General features: G+C 47.8%; 1 protein-coding gene and 2 pseudogenes across 3 annotated transcripts in view; 2 read left to right on the top strand and 1 right to left on the bottom strand.

Moving 5' to 3' along the window:
- LOC311199737 (tubulin polyglutamylase TTLL13-like) overlaps window positions 1-18,017 on the bottom strand; it is a 336,991-nt pseudogene that overhangs the window by 137,699 nt on the left and 181,275 nt on the right. The gene's annotated exons all lie outside the window — the stretch shown is intronic.
- Window positions 1-18,017, top strand: part of LOC311199707 (tubulin polyglutamylase TTLL13-like) — a 146,942-nt pseudogene that overhangs the window by 15,301 nt on the left and 113,624 nt on the right. The gene's annotated exons all lie outside the window — the stretch shown is intronic.
- The window catches only part of LOC311199708 (DNA mismatch repair protein Msh3-like), a gene marked incomplete at its 5' end in the record, with an annotated part of 84,314 nt that continues 76,713 nt past the window's right edge, over window positions 10,417-18,017 (top strand). The window contains 7 exons of the mRNA XM_084273845.1: window positions 10,417-10,523; window positions 11,268-11,308; window positions 11,845-12,010; window positions 12,218-12,290; window positions 13,211-13,919; window positions 14,127-14,354; window positions 16,477-16,528. Of these exons, the coding sequence (XP_084129971.1) occupies window positions 10,417-10,523; window positions 11,268-11,308; window positions 11,845-12,010; window positions 12,218-12,290; window positions 13,211-13,919; window positions 14,127-14,354; window positions 16,477-16,528 (1,376 nt within the window). The remainder of the gene's footprint in view (window positions 10,524-11,267; window positions 11,309-11,844; window positions 12,011-12,217; window positions 12,291-13,210; window positions 13,920-14,126; window positions 14,355-16,476; window positions 16,529-18,017) is intronic.

Raw genomic sequence — 18,017 nt, 5'->3', positions numbered from 1 at the left:
TTGCCAAGTATTGTTTCTGCAGGAAGAATGGAGTGGCTTGAACCGTAGGATCTCTGTGGGAGCTGTGGCTGATGCATCTTCCTGTCACCTCCCCACCATGAGGAATCCTATAGTACCAGTGCCACATCTGCCCCTGACAAAGGGACACAAGGGCGTCAAGGCGGCGGGAAATGTCATGCACCGAGGGAGATGACTTCGTCCCCTCGCCGTACCAGATGGCACAGAGCCCCCTCTAAGAAGGGTAAGCGTTTGCCTGATGCTGGAAGGTGCCAGTACGTAGTGTGAGTGCAGGTTCAGGGCATTTCTCAAAGACAGACAGCTTGTAGCTACTAAAAGAGAGAACTGCCACCCCTGTCTGTATCTGCTGCAGCACTTGTGGTGTGAGAAAGGGGCTTGAAAAACTGCACCAGAGGAACTCTAGCTTAAAGCCTCCCTTTCTATGATTTTAGTCAACGTGCCCCCACCTCTGGCCCTAACTGGTGCCAGGACTTCAGAGGGGTGTCTGAAACACTTGGAGTGTATGAAAAGGTCACCTGGCACGCTGTTGCTCCAGCCAGTTTTGGCTCCTGTAAAGGTTTTTGCGCTCCAGATATTTCTCTGCCCTTCTGCATGTTAGAAAACATGTTCCAAGTTCAGCAGGTTGAGGTCTGTTTGAAAAGACAACCTCAAGTGCCTGGTGTGGTTACATGGTCATTGTGTTCAGCTTCTCTCAGAGCTGGAAGGTGAATGAATGCACTTTCTGTGTCTCTCCTGCCTCAGAATGCTGGAGGATTCTCCCAGTCCCTGCTCTGCAGCAACGCTCGTCTTACCATGGTCTTCCTAGGGAAAGGCATCTGTTTATCCCGCAGTGCTGCTGGTGACAGAGGTGAAATTGCAGTCTGTCAGCAGCACTGTGGAGGAGAGAACCTGTGTGTCTACCAAGGCAACGTGTGTGGGGAGGAGGTGGACTTTTGCCCCCCGATTAATAGAGCCGAGAGCCAAAGTACCTGACCTCAGAGGGCTGGCTGCTTTGGTTGGGATGGGATGTGATGATGGCAAGAGGCTGAAAGCACAGCATAACCTGTTTCTGTAACCCTTTCCTCTCTGTGTTTGCAGAAAGCTCCCAGTTCATCTCCAAGAGGCACCGTGGTTTCCCATTCAGCGTCACCTTCCTCCTCAACGGGATTTGGGTGGACCGGTTGAGCACGTGCTGCGAGTACAGACATCGGAAGCGCTGCAGAGTGGGAGGCAGAAGTGGATCCTTCACGTTCCTTAAGGTGGAGGGAGCATCTCCTTGCTACAGGTACAGAGACAAATGCATGTTGCTTGCTCCCCAGGGCTTTGTGTCCTGCTTCTTAGCGAGTTTATCCCTCATTTCCTCTTCTTGAATGTTCCCACCACCCCAGAGCTCTCTAGAGCCTCATCTGTCCCTTGAAACATGCAGAACTGAGCTGATCATAGAATCATAGGATCATAGAATCATAGAATCATAGACTCATAGAATCATAGAATCACAGGCAGGGACACCAACCTCCAGGCCTGGATCTGCCCTAGGTGCCCATCCAACCTGGCCTTGAACTCCTCCAGGGATGGGGAATCTACTACTTCTCTGAGCAGCTTGTTCCAGCACCTCACCACTCTTTCTGTAAAACACTTCCCCTAATATCTAATCTAAACCTTCCCTCCTTTAGCTTTAGTCCATTCCCCCTTGTCCTGCCATTATCTGCTCTTTTAAGTTGAATCCCCTCCTGCTTATAAGCTCCCTTCAGGTACTGGAAGGCTGCAATGAGGTCCCCCCGCAGCCAGTGCCTACAGTGTCTTCCCAGGAAATGGGAGGATTTCTAGAGTGACTGAGGGACAATCAAGGCAATCAAGCCTTCCATAATAGCAGAGGGAAAGAAAAGGAGCTCAGTGTAGCTTGACATTAGCAACACTGGAGGAACTGCATCGATGTCTGAGGAGCACTTGCAGATTTCAGGGTGCTTCTCCCAGCCAGTGCTTCTCAGTAATGGTGATGTCTGAGTGGCAGTGCCAAGGCAGACAGGGACATGGTGTTACTGCTGGTGACAAGCTGAACAGCTCTGTGTGCTGGCTTCCCTACCATTGCTCCACATTGTTTTGCCTGTTTTTCCTTGATGTGGTAATTTGTGCCCCATTGTCAATCAACATGGTCAAAGCCTGTTCAGTTGGGCCTGACTTGCTTAAGTTCTAGCCCATGTCCTCAGTCAGGATTTAACCCCTTATCTCATTGTCCAGGGTCATCTGTATATAGCAGAGCTATGTACTCAAATTGAACCCTTATTTGAGAACAGTATTCCCCCTTATTTTATGTGCTATCCTAAATTCCCTACACAGGATCTCTGATGAGTCAGCCTGAGTCCTCTCAGTCAGTAAAGAATACAATAACATTTTTCAATTTGCAAAAGCAACATTTCTTACCATTTTCCACAATTTCCCCTTCTTTTCTTTATACTCACTGTTGTCTTTTGCATATTTTCAAAGTCCTGTTTCATATGAAGCTTCTAACCTGGCCAGCATTGCTTCACATTCTTTTTCCTGAGATTCTCTATTATCTGTTTCTTATTCCTCTAGGAGAAGCATATTATAAGGCAGTGGTCCCAGGGGCATCTTAGTTATTGCAGTTTCTGTTAATCTCTTTATAAGACCCCTAACACAAGGGATTCTACAACACCCTATGGCCACTAAAATTCCTGTTACCACTATCAGGGAAGTGAAAACTGGTATCACCATTCCCTTCCATTTTCCAAACCAGGATTCCAAGCACCCAGGAAGAGAAGTAGCTATTCCTGTATTTTCTGCTAGTTCATCAGCCAAAGTGGTAAGGCCTTGTAAGGCTCTGCTAATCGTTCCATCAGGAGCAGTAGTATTTGGTATAAATGTGCAACACTGTCCCCCTAACATGACACATACTCCTCCTTTCTCTGCTAACATCATATCTATGTTGGAGAAGGAAGACACGGACACCAAGTGGTTCGTCAGGCTGTCTCAAACTTTAATCACACAAGCATAGCTTAAATATAGTAGTTAATTAGCTCATTGAATCCTGAATTAGCTCATTGACCACTGAATCCTCCATATTTCCCCCGTTTTCTTTTTGGGCTAATAGCGTCTGATTGAAAGCTGCCGATACCATTTTTTGCATCATGTTCTGCAGACACATACAGAGACATGGTAAGAGTAAGGTAAAGGTTAGTAGTAGTATTCCTATCAGAATGGCTGCCTTTACTATGGATAGCAGCCAGGGTTCCAGTCCCAGTGATCGTAACCATCCATCAAGTCCTAAACCAGAATCCACTTGTAAGTTGTTAGTTAACCTCTGTAGTTCATTAGTTTGGGAATGTATGGATCGCGAATGATCAGAGAGGTTCATCCAACACATGCCTTCAAACTCCTCCTTGGGTTGAGGCAGTGCGTACCTCTGCCTTCAAGGTCACTATGTTTGAGAATGTAATTACCAAATACCTCTCAGCATGAGTAATTTTCCTGTCTTATGGGAATTCAAGGATATTGTCTTCTGTGAGGAGAGCCAGGCCGCCGGCCGGCCCACTGTCCTCCTTGCCAATTTTTCCTTTTAGCATCTGTGTTAGAAAAACTGCTTTTTGAGGTCTCTGCAAGGGCCCTTTGCAGAAAGCTCAATGAACCCGACAGTAAATGTAAGACAAGTACCATAATTACCAAATCCAATAATCCAAATTTGACCATCCACAATATCCATCCTGAAATTCTCCAGTCATGAAACCAATTGTAAGTGCCTTGATACCTTTGTTGTTGCATTTGTTTGTTTTGCCAATCAGGAGTGTCAGGAGTGCAGATAACAGCAGCCTCATGTTTTCCTGCAGGTACTGATCGCAGTCTGTGACCTTAGGCTGTTCAGAAATGACTATTTCCCTAATTTTCATTTAGCACAAATACATGTATTTTTTCAAAGACTGTCAGATCATTCAAAATATCCCACAGCAAAGTTCATCGTCCACTGTGGTTGCAGTTGGAACACTTGACTTCAGTTACTGGGATCAGGATCTTGTCCTGGTTCATGCAAGCTTGAGTTCTTCTGGATCCACAGCTTTATGCACTTGGGTCCCGTATCTGTAATGACACAGGCAGATCTCCTTCCCAAGTTAGTACCTGAACTTCGTTCTTAATAACACTTGACATTGACTTTTCTCTCCCCTTTTCCCCCTCTTTTTTTTTTCTTTTACTTTTTTTTTTTTTTTTTTTTTGCAAACCTTCTTTTAAACCTCCTGCATGGTTCACTATTGGAGGTACCAAACTGTTCTGTGAGAGACATAACTAGGTCAAAACATAAAGAGCTTTGTGAGAGTTTGATTCATATATTTTACCATGGTTTTGCCTGAAGGCAAATGTGGTGTCCCTGTAACATAGGCGATGTTTGTGCCATATATTCTGAGCTGTTGTCTAGTTTGATTTCACGGGGTATTCAAGTGCTGCTATAGCAGAGCACACTTACTGGATTCCCCTGTTTGTGTAGTAGCTCACACTGCCAGAAAACACAGTAATCTCTAATCCTTTGCACTGGTAACTCATGAATCAAACTTTCAATGTCCAAACGCATAATGGAAAATAAAACCCAATCCTTGAAAATCTTTGCATGTTCCACAAACTTGCGGAAGGCTTTATACACCTCGTAGTCAGTTACTCCTGTATTAAACGTTGCAATTGGGCAATTTTTTTTTGTTTTGTTTTGGTTTGGTTTTTTTTTTTTTGTCCAAGTAAGTAGTTAGTAATCAGCCCAAACGGGGATTTTTTGTTTTCCAGGTTAAATTTATAAAGTAAGCCGCCCAGTTTCAGTGATTGCTATCCAAAATCCCTTTGCTAAGTAGGCAGCCTTGCTCTCAGTGGACAAACGCATCTCTGAACCCATAGCACATACAAACAAACGCTGCAAAGCAAGTCATCAAACAAACCACATTGCAAGATGCAAGTTGTCACATCCAGTCCGTATGGGTGGGTGGGTGGGGGGTGGCGGGGGCAGTTCTCCCACTTCTACGGCAGTTCTGCCAAAGCACTCGGCTGCGCAGCCTGGTGTCAGGGGTCTGGGCTGCTGCCCGCAGCGCCCTTCTCCTCTCCGTGCTGTGAACCACAGCGCGACCCTGACGGTCACCGGGGCCGAGCCCTGGGTGAGCACTAGGACCTGGCGGAACACCAGGACCTGCCGCACGGTCTCCCTTTTCCGTCCACCTCCCACCTCCCCACTATTCACTCTCTGCACCACCCGCTCATTCCCACGTAAACTTTTCCCCAGTAAGTTCCGCAACTGAGTAGGAATCCAAATACCCTGATGTAACCCTTTATCCCATTCTGACGGCATCTTACATGCCCAGGCTGTGACGAGCAGCCTCTGCAGAGTGTCTCGGGCGTCAGGAGACAGTGATGGATTGATGAGTTCGTCGGGAGGTGAGGATGATGTGTCCATCTCCGTAGGGTTCTTGTCCCCATGCTTAGGTTCTTTGTCCATGGGGGCAACACTGCTCTGTGCCTTAGTTGGTGATTCTTCATGTAGGTAGATCTTATCTCAGTAATTTTCAGGTGGGTGGGTGGGCAGTTCTGCAAACCCTTTCCCAGCAGGGCATGCCATCGCCCGCTCTGCTTTTTTCCAGCTTTTCAAGAACAGGCTGAAGTTGTCGATGCCAGTTAACATTTTCAACTGCGTCATGTGGTGCTTTAGGTGCAGTAAAAGTTAAAGGTAAACAGATATTAAAGGCAGTCAGTTGTACGTTTGTTTCCACATTTTTCCTTCCAAAGGTATAGTAGTGGGGGGGGCGCAGGCCGTGGTGGCAGATTTACGCGCACTACACGCTCCCCTTCCCGGTCAGTTCTGACAGATTTATCACTTTGTTCTGATAACACGGCATTCTTACTTGGCATAGTAACTGGGGTAGATGAAAGAGCACCCAGAAACAAAACCACATTCTTTATAGTAGATTTTTCCCTTTTTAAATCGGTTCTGTCGAATCCAGAACTGGTGCTAAAGCTGCAAAGGCTGAAGTAGCAGCTATGTTTTCTGTCTCTATTTTGGTTAAAGTCCTTTTACTTGATTTCCAGAGAGTTATTAAGGATTTAGTTTCTTTCGCCCGAACTGAGGGTTCGTCAAGGATTTGAGCTCCAATAGCTTCCCAAGTAGGTAAATCAAATGTGCTGTCAAGGCTTGTTATCAGTTTTCTTTCTTCGCTGCTCAAAAAGGAGGGGTTTCAAAGACTTCATAATTCTTAATCACTCTCTTAGACAGCAGATTGTAGAGGAATTGCCTCAAAAGCCCCTGATGTTTTAAAGGGTTCAGCTGTTACCAATAGTCCAGTTGGGGTGGTAGGTACATAATCACTTTCCAAGACTGACTTTCCGTCTTATCCCCTTTGATCTTCTAATTGAGCAGCTTTTGCTTGATATTGCTTTATGCAGTTAACTCGTGAACCGTGTGCAAGTTCTGAAAACACCCCTTAGCATACCCACAAGCCAATAACCCCGGTAATTCCTTTTTTAGATCTAACCCCTTAATATCCCATTTTCTTAAAGTATTTGCAAATAAATCATATGCCACTTGCCTATCCATCGTGTAATCCTCAGCGCGCGCCATTGCAGCTTCCAGGCTTCTGTGGCACGTATGGCCCAAAATTACCTTTGTAATCTTTGGGGGCGCACCCTGATTAAGTCGCCGTCCTGCCTGCTTACAGGACCCAGCTCGACTTCTTCGACCGTGGTGCCACGTCGCAGTATTCACGTCGGGGGATTGGGAGTTGACGAGAATCACGTCGGGGTCACCAATTTGTCGGAGAAGGAAGACACGGACACCAAGTGGTTCGTCAGGCTGTCTCAAACTTTAATCACACAAGCATAGCTTAAATATAGTAGTTAATTAACTCATTGAATATTGCAAAGCCGAGCTCATCATTGGTCCAGCTAATCGATTGCAGTCCTGCCCTTGCTTACATTCTATTACACATTTGCTTACATTCTGTTGCATTTTGTTATGAGAAAGACCTCTTTCTAAGACAACAGGACTGCCTGCAGCTGGTCCCAAGGGCACACTGACTTTGAACCAACCTTTACCCTACTTATGCCATCTCGAGCAGGTCTGTGCAGCTGTGTCCCTTCTCCAACAACCAAGTCTGCACTGAATCCTCCACATATCCAGGACCATCCGATTGTCCCATGTCATTCTGCTATTGGCATCCAGCTGTTCTGCTATTCCTTTAACAGCATCCCTCGTATGATTTATGAATCTCTGTTGATTATAATAGATATAATTGATCCAATCTACATTTTTATTCACTGTGACCCACCAAAAAAAAGGAATGATTCAAAACCTGCAGCAATCTGATTCCTAGCCTTAAATTCCTCAGGAACCCCTCGAGGAACTCCAGTTGAGTCTATATATATTCCTTGAGTCTATATATATTCTGTCATCAAAGGAGGTTCCCAATATGCTGCTTTTGGCCCTGATCTTTTGTTCTCTAGAAACCTTATCCTCTCTGAATGGCAGGTGGCCCTTGCATTACATTGAACCATGGACACGAAATTACTGGTTCCACATACCTCAGGACCAATTACTTTCCCCTGTATGGCTTATTCCCATTTCATCTATCTGCCCATGGGTGTCTGGATCAGGGTTGTTTGCCTCTGCATCCCAAAGTCTTATTATCCCATCAAAGGGAACATAAGAACAATTTAGGCTCCAAATGGAGGTTCGATTTAATGTATTATTAAATGGCCACTTCCATTCAAAGTCTCCCCAAAGAATCGACTTATTCTGGTTCCAAAGCCAGTCTAAATTTTTACCCATATCCACAGGCAGAGCTGTTATAGGGATCCCTTGAGCAGGGGTATGTGGTAAAGGCAAACAGGTAATCACATGAGAAAAGTTAAGCATATGAGCAAAACCTCATATCATTTTATAGATCAGACTGTCTGGTTCAGTGTGATTTATAATTGCAGAACCATCAACATGTTGCAAACAATCACACCTATTGAAATGAACAGACAGACAGACAAAAGTAAGACCAGAAACTCAAAGCTGCCAGTCTGTGCTTCAGGTTTCAGTATTTCTTCAATTTCCTCCAGGTACGGTTCATATTTCAGACTTATATGCATGAGGTCTGCACCCTGTGTCTTCTCAGCTGTCCCTTTACTTTTTCTTACTGGAGCAGTCCTGTTATTAAAAGAGAAGAGAACTGCAGGAACATACATATGCTCGACAGTGAATTGGGTAGAAATCTGGTGTCATTCACCTTTTAGGATATTATTTTTCTTCAATGTTCTTACCAGTGCACTACGGGCAATGGCAGAGGAGCGTTTGCATCCTTGGGGAAGTTGAAGGTATATTGTGCTCCCTCCCAAGTGAACACAGATTGATGTTTGTTTTGTCCTCCTGGAAGAGGAATCGTCCTATTCAGCTTGCATTTGGCCGACTGGTTCAGCAGAGCCAGCACCAGCGGCTGAGTGGCACCGTGTCACTGTTGTCTTTGATCCCTTCTGTGATCCCCTGCTTAGCAGCAGATGGTAAAGGATATTGATTATTCTGGAAGGAGGTGACTCAACAGCTTCCCTGGAACCTCACAGAGCAGGGATCCAAAGCTCCACACTGTTCCATTAGGTAGTTTCCAGACTTTGCTGGGACATCAAATCTTAGTATATTATTTCCGTATGGACCACTGACAACCTTGATCTTAGATACTGGGTTTTCCCCTGGAGAGCAAACACACACAGCACTAATTAGTCTGTTTTCAGGGGCTCCAGTTACTCCTATTATAATTATTTTTGCCTGGGTAGCAGTCAGTCCTAACCTTTTGGCTGATAACACTTATTTGAGTTCCTATATTAATGGTGAAATGCACAGGTCTGCGCCTGGGACCAGCGGTGAACAGAACATGTGGGTCAGGGTGCTGGTCAGGCCATTCTAAGGTGGGGATCATGCGAGTGGTTCGGCCTGAAATTCCCCCAGCCTTTTCTAGTTGAAATCCATCAGGTCCTTCCTTAAGTCTGAGTAAGGACTGACTGACAGGCACAGAGGTTTCAGTTATGTGCCTGTTAATTTTGTAACATTTTTCATTTTGCAAAAGCAACATTTCTTAGCACTTTCCACACAGCCACTCTTGGTTAGTTAGATAGAAAGTTCCCATTATCTTTGGATTCCTGGGAGCTGCTGCCCCATACCTTTCAATTCACTTCCACTTTTAGCTGCCAACAACAGAAACCATTGTTCCATGCTATTTCTCAGTTTCTCTTAACAGAGTAAAAGGCATAAGACATGTAAAGGTGATGTTACTGAGAAAAGGCTGGGCTTTTGTTTGCAAGTAGAACTGCAGAGAAACGGTGTCGATGCTGGTTCCTCTTCTTATTGCCTGATTTTAGAAAAAGTAATCTCAGATTGTCAGCGTTGATTTTTTGCAGCTTGTGTGTTTCTCATTCATTCAGTTTTACCTTCAGCATTTAATAATGTACCTCCAAGCCTCATCTCTCAGTAGGTTGTAAAGTAGAAAAGACATTACAGAAACATCACCTGAATATCTTGTTGCATGCTGTATAACCAAATATTATAGGTTCCCCATTGATTTTTAGTCTTTATCTGTTCTTGCTTGTAGTGTTTTGGTTGCTGGCTGATGTTATGTTTTTGTGTTTGTGTTGGGGAAAAAAAGTCCCTTGAGAGTGGGATGTTTGTGCTGTGACCTTCTGCCTCAGGGATTCGTAACACCGTTAAAGGATGCTGTTAGCACAGCACATGTGTCACTGCAGCTCTGGGAACTTGATTCAGATGCAGCTTCTGCAGTGTGAAAAGCAGTTTCATTGAATGGTGGGTTTGACTTTGGGAGTTGCAGCAGGTACTTTGCATTTGCTAACTGACAGTCCTTTAACTTTGATGCAGTTTTGCTTTACCCATTGTTGCCTGTTTTTTCACTGGTCCTGCACAGGATACAGTCTGAATAGAGAAATGCTGCTCCAGGAGTGGGGACTCATTTGAACCCACTCCCACCTTTTGAGGGTATGAACATACTGTTGCTGTTAAGCATGGGGGGGGGGGGGGAAATTTGTTAGCAAGGAGGGATGCAAGGGAGCTGGGGCTTTGCTGTGCTCTTCTCTGAGATCTGCAGGAGCCCTTAGTTTCTAATGAACGGTGCTTCCACTTCCATGTCCTTCCCTGTGATCTGCTGGGGAGGGCAGGCATCAGGGCTTAGAGGGAAGGAGCAGATCAGTCCTGCTGCTGAAGTTCAGCTGAAGCTGCTGGAGAATAATCCCTTAGCAGGCAGTCAAGGTCACTGCTTCAGAGCCCAGCTTCCCATTCTGCCCGCTGGTTTCCGTGTGCGCCGGCTTTCCTCAGCTCTGGGGGAGGATCCCTGCTGTCCCTTTGCTGACTGTCTTTTCCCTCTACTCCTCTTTCAGAAAATCAACCACTTCCCAGGCATGATGGAGATCTGCCGGAAGGACTTGTTAGCGCGCAACCTGAACCGCATGCTCAAGCTCTTCCCCGAGGAGTACAAGATATTCCCCCGCACTTGGTGCCTGCCAGCTGAGTGAGTGATGGGCATTAAAGCAGCTGAGAGCAGGGATAGGAAATGAGGCAGTGGGAACCTCTCTGTGGTTTGTTGGGGGGTGTCTCTCACACTTGGGATCCCACCCTGTGACTGAGCAGTGTGTCGGCACATGTCTCTGGCTTCAGGCCGTGTGCCTTGCAGGCAGAGTGCATCTTCGCTGCAAGAGCATCTTATTCAGCTGCTCCTCATAGGGGAGATGCTGCAGGCCCTTAATCATCTTCGTAGCCCTACCAGCCTCAGCAGCTGCCTGCACCAAGAGACACAGCAGTGGCATTTAAGAGAGGTGCTCCTGGCTCTGCCGGCCAACCCAGTGCTGGGGAGAGCCAGCCATGATGCCCAGGAAAGGTCCATGAGATGAGGGGCAGTATGGGGAAGCCTCAGTCTCCCTCCCCTCAGGAGTACTGGCATACTGGGGCGGTGCTTTGGTGGTTTCCGCAATGACTGTGACCATGGTGATTTTCTGGACTGGTTTAGGCACTGGAATTTGCCACCCTGGGCAAGGAGCTTGCCGAGGAGCTGTGTGTCTGATGGCTCTTTCCCTGGCTTTGCAGAGATCGTGGCTGCCTGGGAGGCCGTGTCTGTAACTGGACACATAATTGCCCTGCTGGAACATAATCTGGTCCCTCAGAAGGCGGTCAAGGGCACCGCTTTACAGCCCAGCTTCCCGTTCTGCCCACTGGTTTGCATGAGCACCGACTGCTCTCTTGTCTCTTTCCATTCCAGTGTTCCCTCCATCAACCTGACCAGCTGCAAGTATGAGAGTGGTAAGCCCGAGGGGTCGCAGCGTGTCCTTTTCAGCCAGGGATGAGCGCTGGTGCCCAATGCCCGCGGCACGCTCGCTGTTGCTTCGTGCCTTTATTGCTCACAAGCCCCGTGGAGCCCTGTGCAAAGGAAGGAGCGACACCGCAATGGCGGTGCAAGCCCCCCGCCCCCCGTCTGCCTGTCTTTGCCATCCAGCTGCTGAAGTGGGTGAGAGGGGTTTAGTGAGGGGCAGTTTGGATGCCAGACTGGAATGATGGGACAGCTCTGGCCTGCACATGGTGCTCTGGGACCCTGAGGCATGTGGACTCAGGGGGCTGAGAGGTCCCGGAATACCTGCAGCCAAGGTCTGGGCTGTGTTTAGCTGCGTAAAGCTTTTCTGTCACCTCTCAGTTTGCTCGGCAGTTCGCGCAGGCAGGTCAAGCAGGCAGGGTATCTTGCCCTGACACCAACATCTCAAACATGGTCCTCACTAGGAAACGGGCTTCCCATGCAAAGGCTGTGGCAACCCAGACAGAGGGTCTGCTCCATAATGTGGCAGTTCAGGTTTCTGACTGCCAGGAGTGCCTCAGCCTGCTGCTGCCAGGGAAGGATGAGAAGGATGCGACTTGCGTGCAGTGTGAGCAGCTGCTCAGCCTTCTTGTGGAGCTTAGGAAGGAGGTAGATAGACTGCGGACCATCAGAGAATGCGAGCGGGAGATAGACTGGTGGAGCAACTCTCTGCGAAAAAGGCGCAGAGATTGCACTTCCCAGACTGAGGGAGTATTGGGAGAAACGGCCCCTCTCTCTCACCATAGTCAAGCAGGGAGAGACAGCTTGAGAGGAGAGGAGGAATGGCAGCAGGTCTCAGCCCGGCGTTGCAGGCGACCCCCATCCCGACCTACCTCGGTTCCGCTGGTCCCTCTCTGTAACAGGTATGAAGCCCTGAAACCAGGGGGAGACGTGAGTGATGATGACATAGGAGCGCTGCCGCCAAGCTTGCCCAAGGTAAGGCGGACGGCTCCACGTTTGAAGACTGCTTCCTCCAGGAAAGAAAGGAGGGTGATAGTTGTGGGCGACTCTCTTCTGAGAGGAACAGAGGGCCCAATATGTCGGCCTGACCCTACCCATAGGGAGGTGTGCTGCCTTCCCGGGGCACGGGTCAGGGATATTTCTAGAAAACTCCCCAGCCTTATCCGCCCCTCCGATTATTACCCTTTATTGGTAGTTCAGACTGGCAGTGATGGGATTGCTGACAGAAGCATGAGGATTATAAAAAATGATTTTAGGAGGCTGGGAAAGTTAGTCGATGGAGCAGGCATGCAAGTTGTGTTTACCAGTATTCCTTTGGTGGCAGGGGCAAACACTGAGATAAGCAGAAAAGGCCATCTTATAAATGCATGGCTGAGAGGCTGGTGCAAACGCAACAATTTTGGATTCTTTGCTCACGAGGCGGCCTACTCGGCACCTGGCCTGAGGACAGCTGATGGGAATTGCCTGTCTCCGAAAGGGAAACGGATACTTGCCCAGGAGCTGGCAGGACTTGTAGAAAGGGCTTTAAACTAGATAGGAAGGGGGAAGGGGATGAAGCCAGGTCTGATAGAGATCGGCCTGGGGAAGTGGTATTGGGATTAGGAGAGAGGCAAGGGGCTCAGCTGAGGTGCGTCTACACTAATGCACGTAGCATGGGCAACAAGCAAGAAGAGTTGGAAGCCATAGTGCGGCAGGCAAACTATGACCTGGTTGCCATAACAGAAACATGGTGGGATTGCTCCCATGACTGGAGTGCTGCAATGGATGGCTACAAACTCTTCAGGAGAGACAGGCAAGGAAGGAGGGGTGGTGGTGTGGCTCTATACGTTAGGGAATCCTTTTCTGCTACTGAGATTGTGACTGGGGATGATAACATTGAATCCCTATGGGTAAAGATCAGAGGAAGGGCTGACAAGGCAGACATCCTGGTGGGCGTCTGTTATAGACCGCCAAACCAGGATGAAGAGACAGATGAGGTGTTCTACAAGCAGCTGGCACGAGCTGCACGGTCATCAGCCCTTGTCCTCATGGGGGACTTCAACTTCCCTGACATATGCTGGGAGTACAGCACAGCACAGAAGAAGCAGTCTAGGAGGTTTTTGGAGTGCATAGAGGATGCCTTCCTGATGCAGCTGGTCAGAGAGCCCACAAGAGGAACTGCCCCGCTAGACCTGCTGTTCATGAACAGGGAAGGTCTGGTAGGAGATGTGAAGGTTGGGGACTGCCTTGGACAGAGTGACCATGAAATGATACATTTCTCAATTCATGGTGGAGCTTGGAGGGGGAATAGTAAAACTGCTACCTTGGACTTCCGGAGGGCGGACTTTGATTTGTTCAAGAGACTGGTAGGGGGAGTCCCTTGGCATTTAGTCCTAGCGAACAAAGGGGTACAAGAGAGCTGGTTGCTCTTCAAGAAGGAAGTCTTAAGGGCACAGGAGCAGGCGGTCCCCCTGAGCCGCAAAATGAGCCGGCGGGGAAGAAGACCGGCATGGATGAATAGGGAGTTATTCTTGAGGCTCCGGGAGAAAAAGAGAATCTACCGCCTGTGGAAGGAGGGACGGGCAACTGAGAATGAATTCAAGGAAGTCGTCAGGATGTGTAGAGGTGAAATCAGAAAGGCAAAAGCCCAGCTTGAATTTAACCTGGCCGCTGGGGTGAAAAGGAATAACAAACTCTTTTATAAGTACATTAACAGTAAGAGGAGGACAAAGGAGAATATCCACTCTTTACTGGATGAGGCTGGGAATATGATCACTGAGGATAAGGAAAAGGCGGAGGTTCTGAATGCCTTCTTTACGTCTGTCTTTAAAGGTCAGACCAGTTATGCTCAGGGTACTCCTCTCTCTGACCTGGTAGTCTCGGCTGGGGAGCATGCTAACTCCCCTGTGATTCTGGAAGAAACGGTCAGAGACTTCCTACTCCAACTGGACTGCCACAAGTCCATGGGGCCTGATGAGATCCACCCGAGAGTGCTGAGGGAACTGGCAGAGGTGGTAGCCGAGCCGCTTTCCATTATCTATCAGCTCTCCTTGTTGACTGGTGAGGTCCCAGAAGACTGGAGGCTCGCCAATGTGACTCCCATTTACAAGAAAGGTTGTAAGGAGGATCTGGGGAACTACAGGCCTGTTAGCCTGACCTGGGTTCCAGGGAAGGTTATGGAACAGATAGTCTTGAGGGAGATCATGCGGCATCTGCGGGATGGCCGGGGGATTAGGCCTAGCCAGCATGGGTTCATGAAGGGCAGGTCCTGTTTGACCAACCTGATCTCCTTCTATGATCTAGTGACCCATCTGTTGGATGAGGGAAAGGCTGTTGATGTGGTCTACCTAGACTTCAGCAAAGCCTTTGACACTGTCTCCCACGGTATTCTCCTGCAGAAGCTGGCAGCCCGTGGCTTGGATGGGTACACCCTCGGCTGGGTAAGGAGCTGGCTGGAGGGCCGGGCTCAGAGAGTGGTAGTAAATGGAGTTAAATCCAGCTGGCGACCGGTCACGAGTGGTGTTCCCCAGGGGTCGGTGCTGGGGCCTGTCCTCTTCAATATCTTTATTGATGACCTAGATGAGGGCATTGAGTGCACCCTCAGTAAGTTTGCAGATGACACTAAATTGGCTGGGAGTGTGGATCTGCCTGGGGGTAGCGAGGCCCTACAGAGGGATCTGGACAGGCTGGAGAGCTGGGCTGAAGCCAATGGCATGAGGTTCAACAAGAGCAAATGCCGAGTCCTGCACTTTGGCCACAACAACCCCAGGCAGCGCTATAGGCTTGGGGTGGAGTGGCTGGAGGACTGTGTGGAGGAAATGGACCTGGGGGTACTGATTGATGCACGGCTGAACATGAGCCGACAGTGTGCGCGGGTGGCCAAGAGGGCCAACGGCATCCTGGCTTGCATCAAAAATAGTGTTACTAGTAGGAACAGGGAGGTGGTTGTCCCCCTGTACTCAGCACTTGTGAGGCCGCATCTCGAGTACTGTGTTCAGTTTTGGGCCCCTCACTACAGGAAAGACATTGAGGCCCTGGAACGCGTTCAGAGGAGGGCTACTAAGCTGGTGAGGGGTCTGGAACACAGGCCTTACGAGGAGCGGCTGAGGGAGCTGGGATTGTTCAGCCTGGAGAAGAGGAGGCTCAGAGGAGACCTTATGGCTCTCTATAGCTTCCTTAAGGGGGGTTGTAGTGAGCTAGGGGTCGGCCTCTTCTCCCGTGTAGACAGTGACAGAACTAGAGGGAATGGTATCAAGCTGCGGCAGGGGAGGTTCAGGCTGAACATTAGGAAGCACTACTTCTCTGAAAGGGTAGTCAGGCACTGGAATGCACTGCCCAGGGAGGTGGTGGAGTCACCGACCCTGGGGGTGTTCAAGGAAAGACTGGACGTTGTATTGAGGGACATGGTTTAGTGGGAGCTAGTAGTAATAGGTGAATGGTTGGACTGGATGATCTTTTAGGTCTTTTCCAACCTTGATAATTCTGTGATTCTGTGATTCTGTGACTTTTGTATGAGAGTTTCAAAACTCATTTTTCAGTATTATCCTGTCATCTTTTCCTTTATTCTGCTAGTCCAAAATTTTTGGTGTCTTTTAGATCTAGTCACTCTCTTCCCACTATTCAATTTACTGCTCTTGTTTATGGCACTTGAAGTTTTATTTAAAGATGCAAGGTAGGACTGTAATATTTTAGTTACACAGTATGTAATACAAAGCTCATTTTTTTCTGCCTGACACTGTATTGTCTGGTTGTGTCGACATTCTCTAAAAGTCCCTTTTGGTAAAAGACCTTGGTAATTTAGGGGGAGTTTTGAGAGTCAATTATCACTATGTTAGAGGATCATTTTAAATAGTATTAAATGGTTGCTGTAGGTCTTACAGTCAAGTATTAAATTATCTGAAGTATTTCTTAGCATGAGTAGATTCAACAGCATTTTGCAGCAGTGCATTGTCTTTGTACAAATAAATAATTCAGTATGGAATAATATAGCTGGCTTGTGGGGGAAATATATCAAAAGCAGATTAAAATGACACTGTAATTCCTGGATTACATTTCTGCTTTCTTTTCCAAATAGTTATATACATGAGACTCGTTATTTGACCCAGACGTTGCTTCCCTCCTTTTCCCTAAACATCAGTTTTGTTGTGCTTTCCAGAGACAACAGTTCCCTGTGTGTTTCTAGTGCGTGTCACGTACTGGAAAATCTTGGCACTGGGCTCCTCGTCATGGTTACCGTAAGGAGCTGTTGCTTTTCATGCTGCAGTGTTTCCTTTTAGCTTGTGACCACATTAACAGATATATTATGCTGTTGCCTTGTGCTGTTCTCTGTGGGAACTCAGGGTGTAGCTCCTGCAGCTGTGGCTGCTCCCATCCCACCGTCCTGTCTTTTGTGCTGCATTTCAGAATTCACTTTGGTCTGACCTTGGACTTGCTCTTACAACCTGCTTCTCACTTCTGTCAGCTCCTTTGTTGTACCAGTGACAGATGCTACACGGTTTAGTGAAATGACCTATGTGATGCTGGCGACCTGTGTGATGTTGGTGGTGGTCCTGCTTCAAGTGTAGGGCTGCAAAACATGACCTCCAGAGGCCCCTTGGTGATTTCTGCAGTTTTAGAGGTGGTTCTGCGTGGTCCCACTCTGCTCACTGTGATCACTCCTGACATTTAAAAAAATCAAGTGTTAAGCAGTGAAAATAGGAAAACTTGGACGGGGGAAGGATAAGGCACTGAAAGTCTCTCAGGGGTGAGTCCTTACACTGACCAGCTGCAAATAGTGAAATAAAGCATCTGGCCCTAGGGAGGGGCTGGAAGAGAACTGTGATACAAGCCTGAGACAATAGCCAGTGCTCCTAAAGCTATCTGGTGACAAGCTTTTGCCACAGTTTCCATTAGAACTCTGCTCTGTCTACCATCTCTTCACTCCACTGTTGGTGAGACATTTAACTGTGCTAAAGACAGCACAATTTTTTTTCCCTTCTCTCCACCATTCTTTTTTTCTGTCATAGCATGCTCCAAGTGCTTGGTGCACAGTCAAAAAAGCTCCACAGCTATTGCAGAGTGAACAGTGGGAATAAGCAAGCAAAGATAAGGTGAGGAGAGTGGTACCATGACAGTGAGTAGCTATGTTGATGTAGACACGCAGAGAACTGCATAGAACTGTTTAGGTTGGAAAAGACCATGAAAATCGTCCAGTCCGACTGTCATCGTAGCACTGCCAAATCCACAGCTAAGTCACGTCCCTAAACACCACATCAGCATGTCTTTTAAATACTTATAGGGATGGTGACTCCACCACTTCCCTGAGAAGCCTGTTCCAGGTTTTGACAAGACTTTCAGTGAAGAAACTCCTTAGTCTAAACTTTCCCAGGTGCAACCTGAGGCCATCTCCTCTTTTTCTGTTGCTTGGAAGAAGAGACCAATGCCCACCTGGCTACAACGTCCTTTCAATGAGTTGCAGAGAGTGATCAGGTCTCCCCTCAGCCTCCTCCAGGCTAAACAGCCCCATTTCCCTCAGGCACTCCTTGTAAGACTTGTGCTCCAGGCCCTTCACCAGCTTTGTTGCCCTTCTTTGGACATGCTCCAGCATCTCAGTGTCTCTTGTTCTGAGGAGCCCTAAACTGAACCTGGGACTTCAGGTGCAGCCTCACCAGTGGCGAATATGGGGGACAATCATTTCCCCAGTACTACTGGTCGCACTATTCCTGATACAGGCCAGGATGCTGT

This window comes from Gallinula chloropus (assembly GCF_964237585.1).
Source record: "Gallinula chloropus genome assembly, chromosome: 21".
NCBI classification, from domain to species: Eukaryota; Metazoa; Chordata; class Aves; order Gruiformes; family Rallidae; genus Gallinula; species Gallinula chloropus.
Note: the sequence above shows the minus strand (reverse complement) of the source record. Positions and strands in the feature narration are given on the sequence as shown.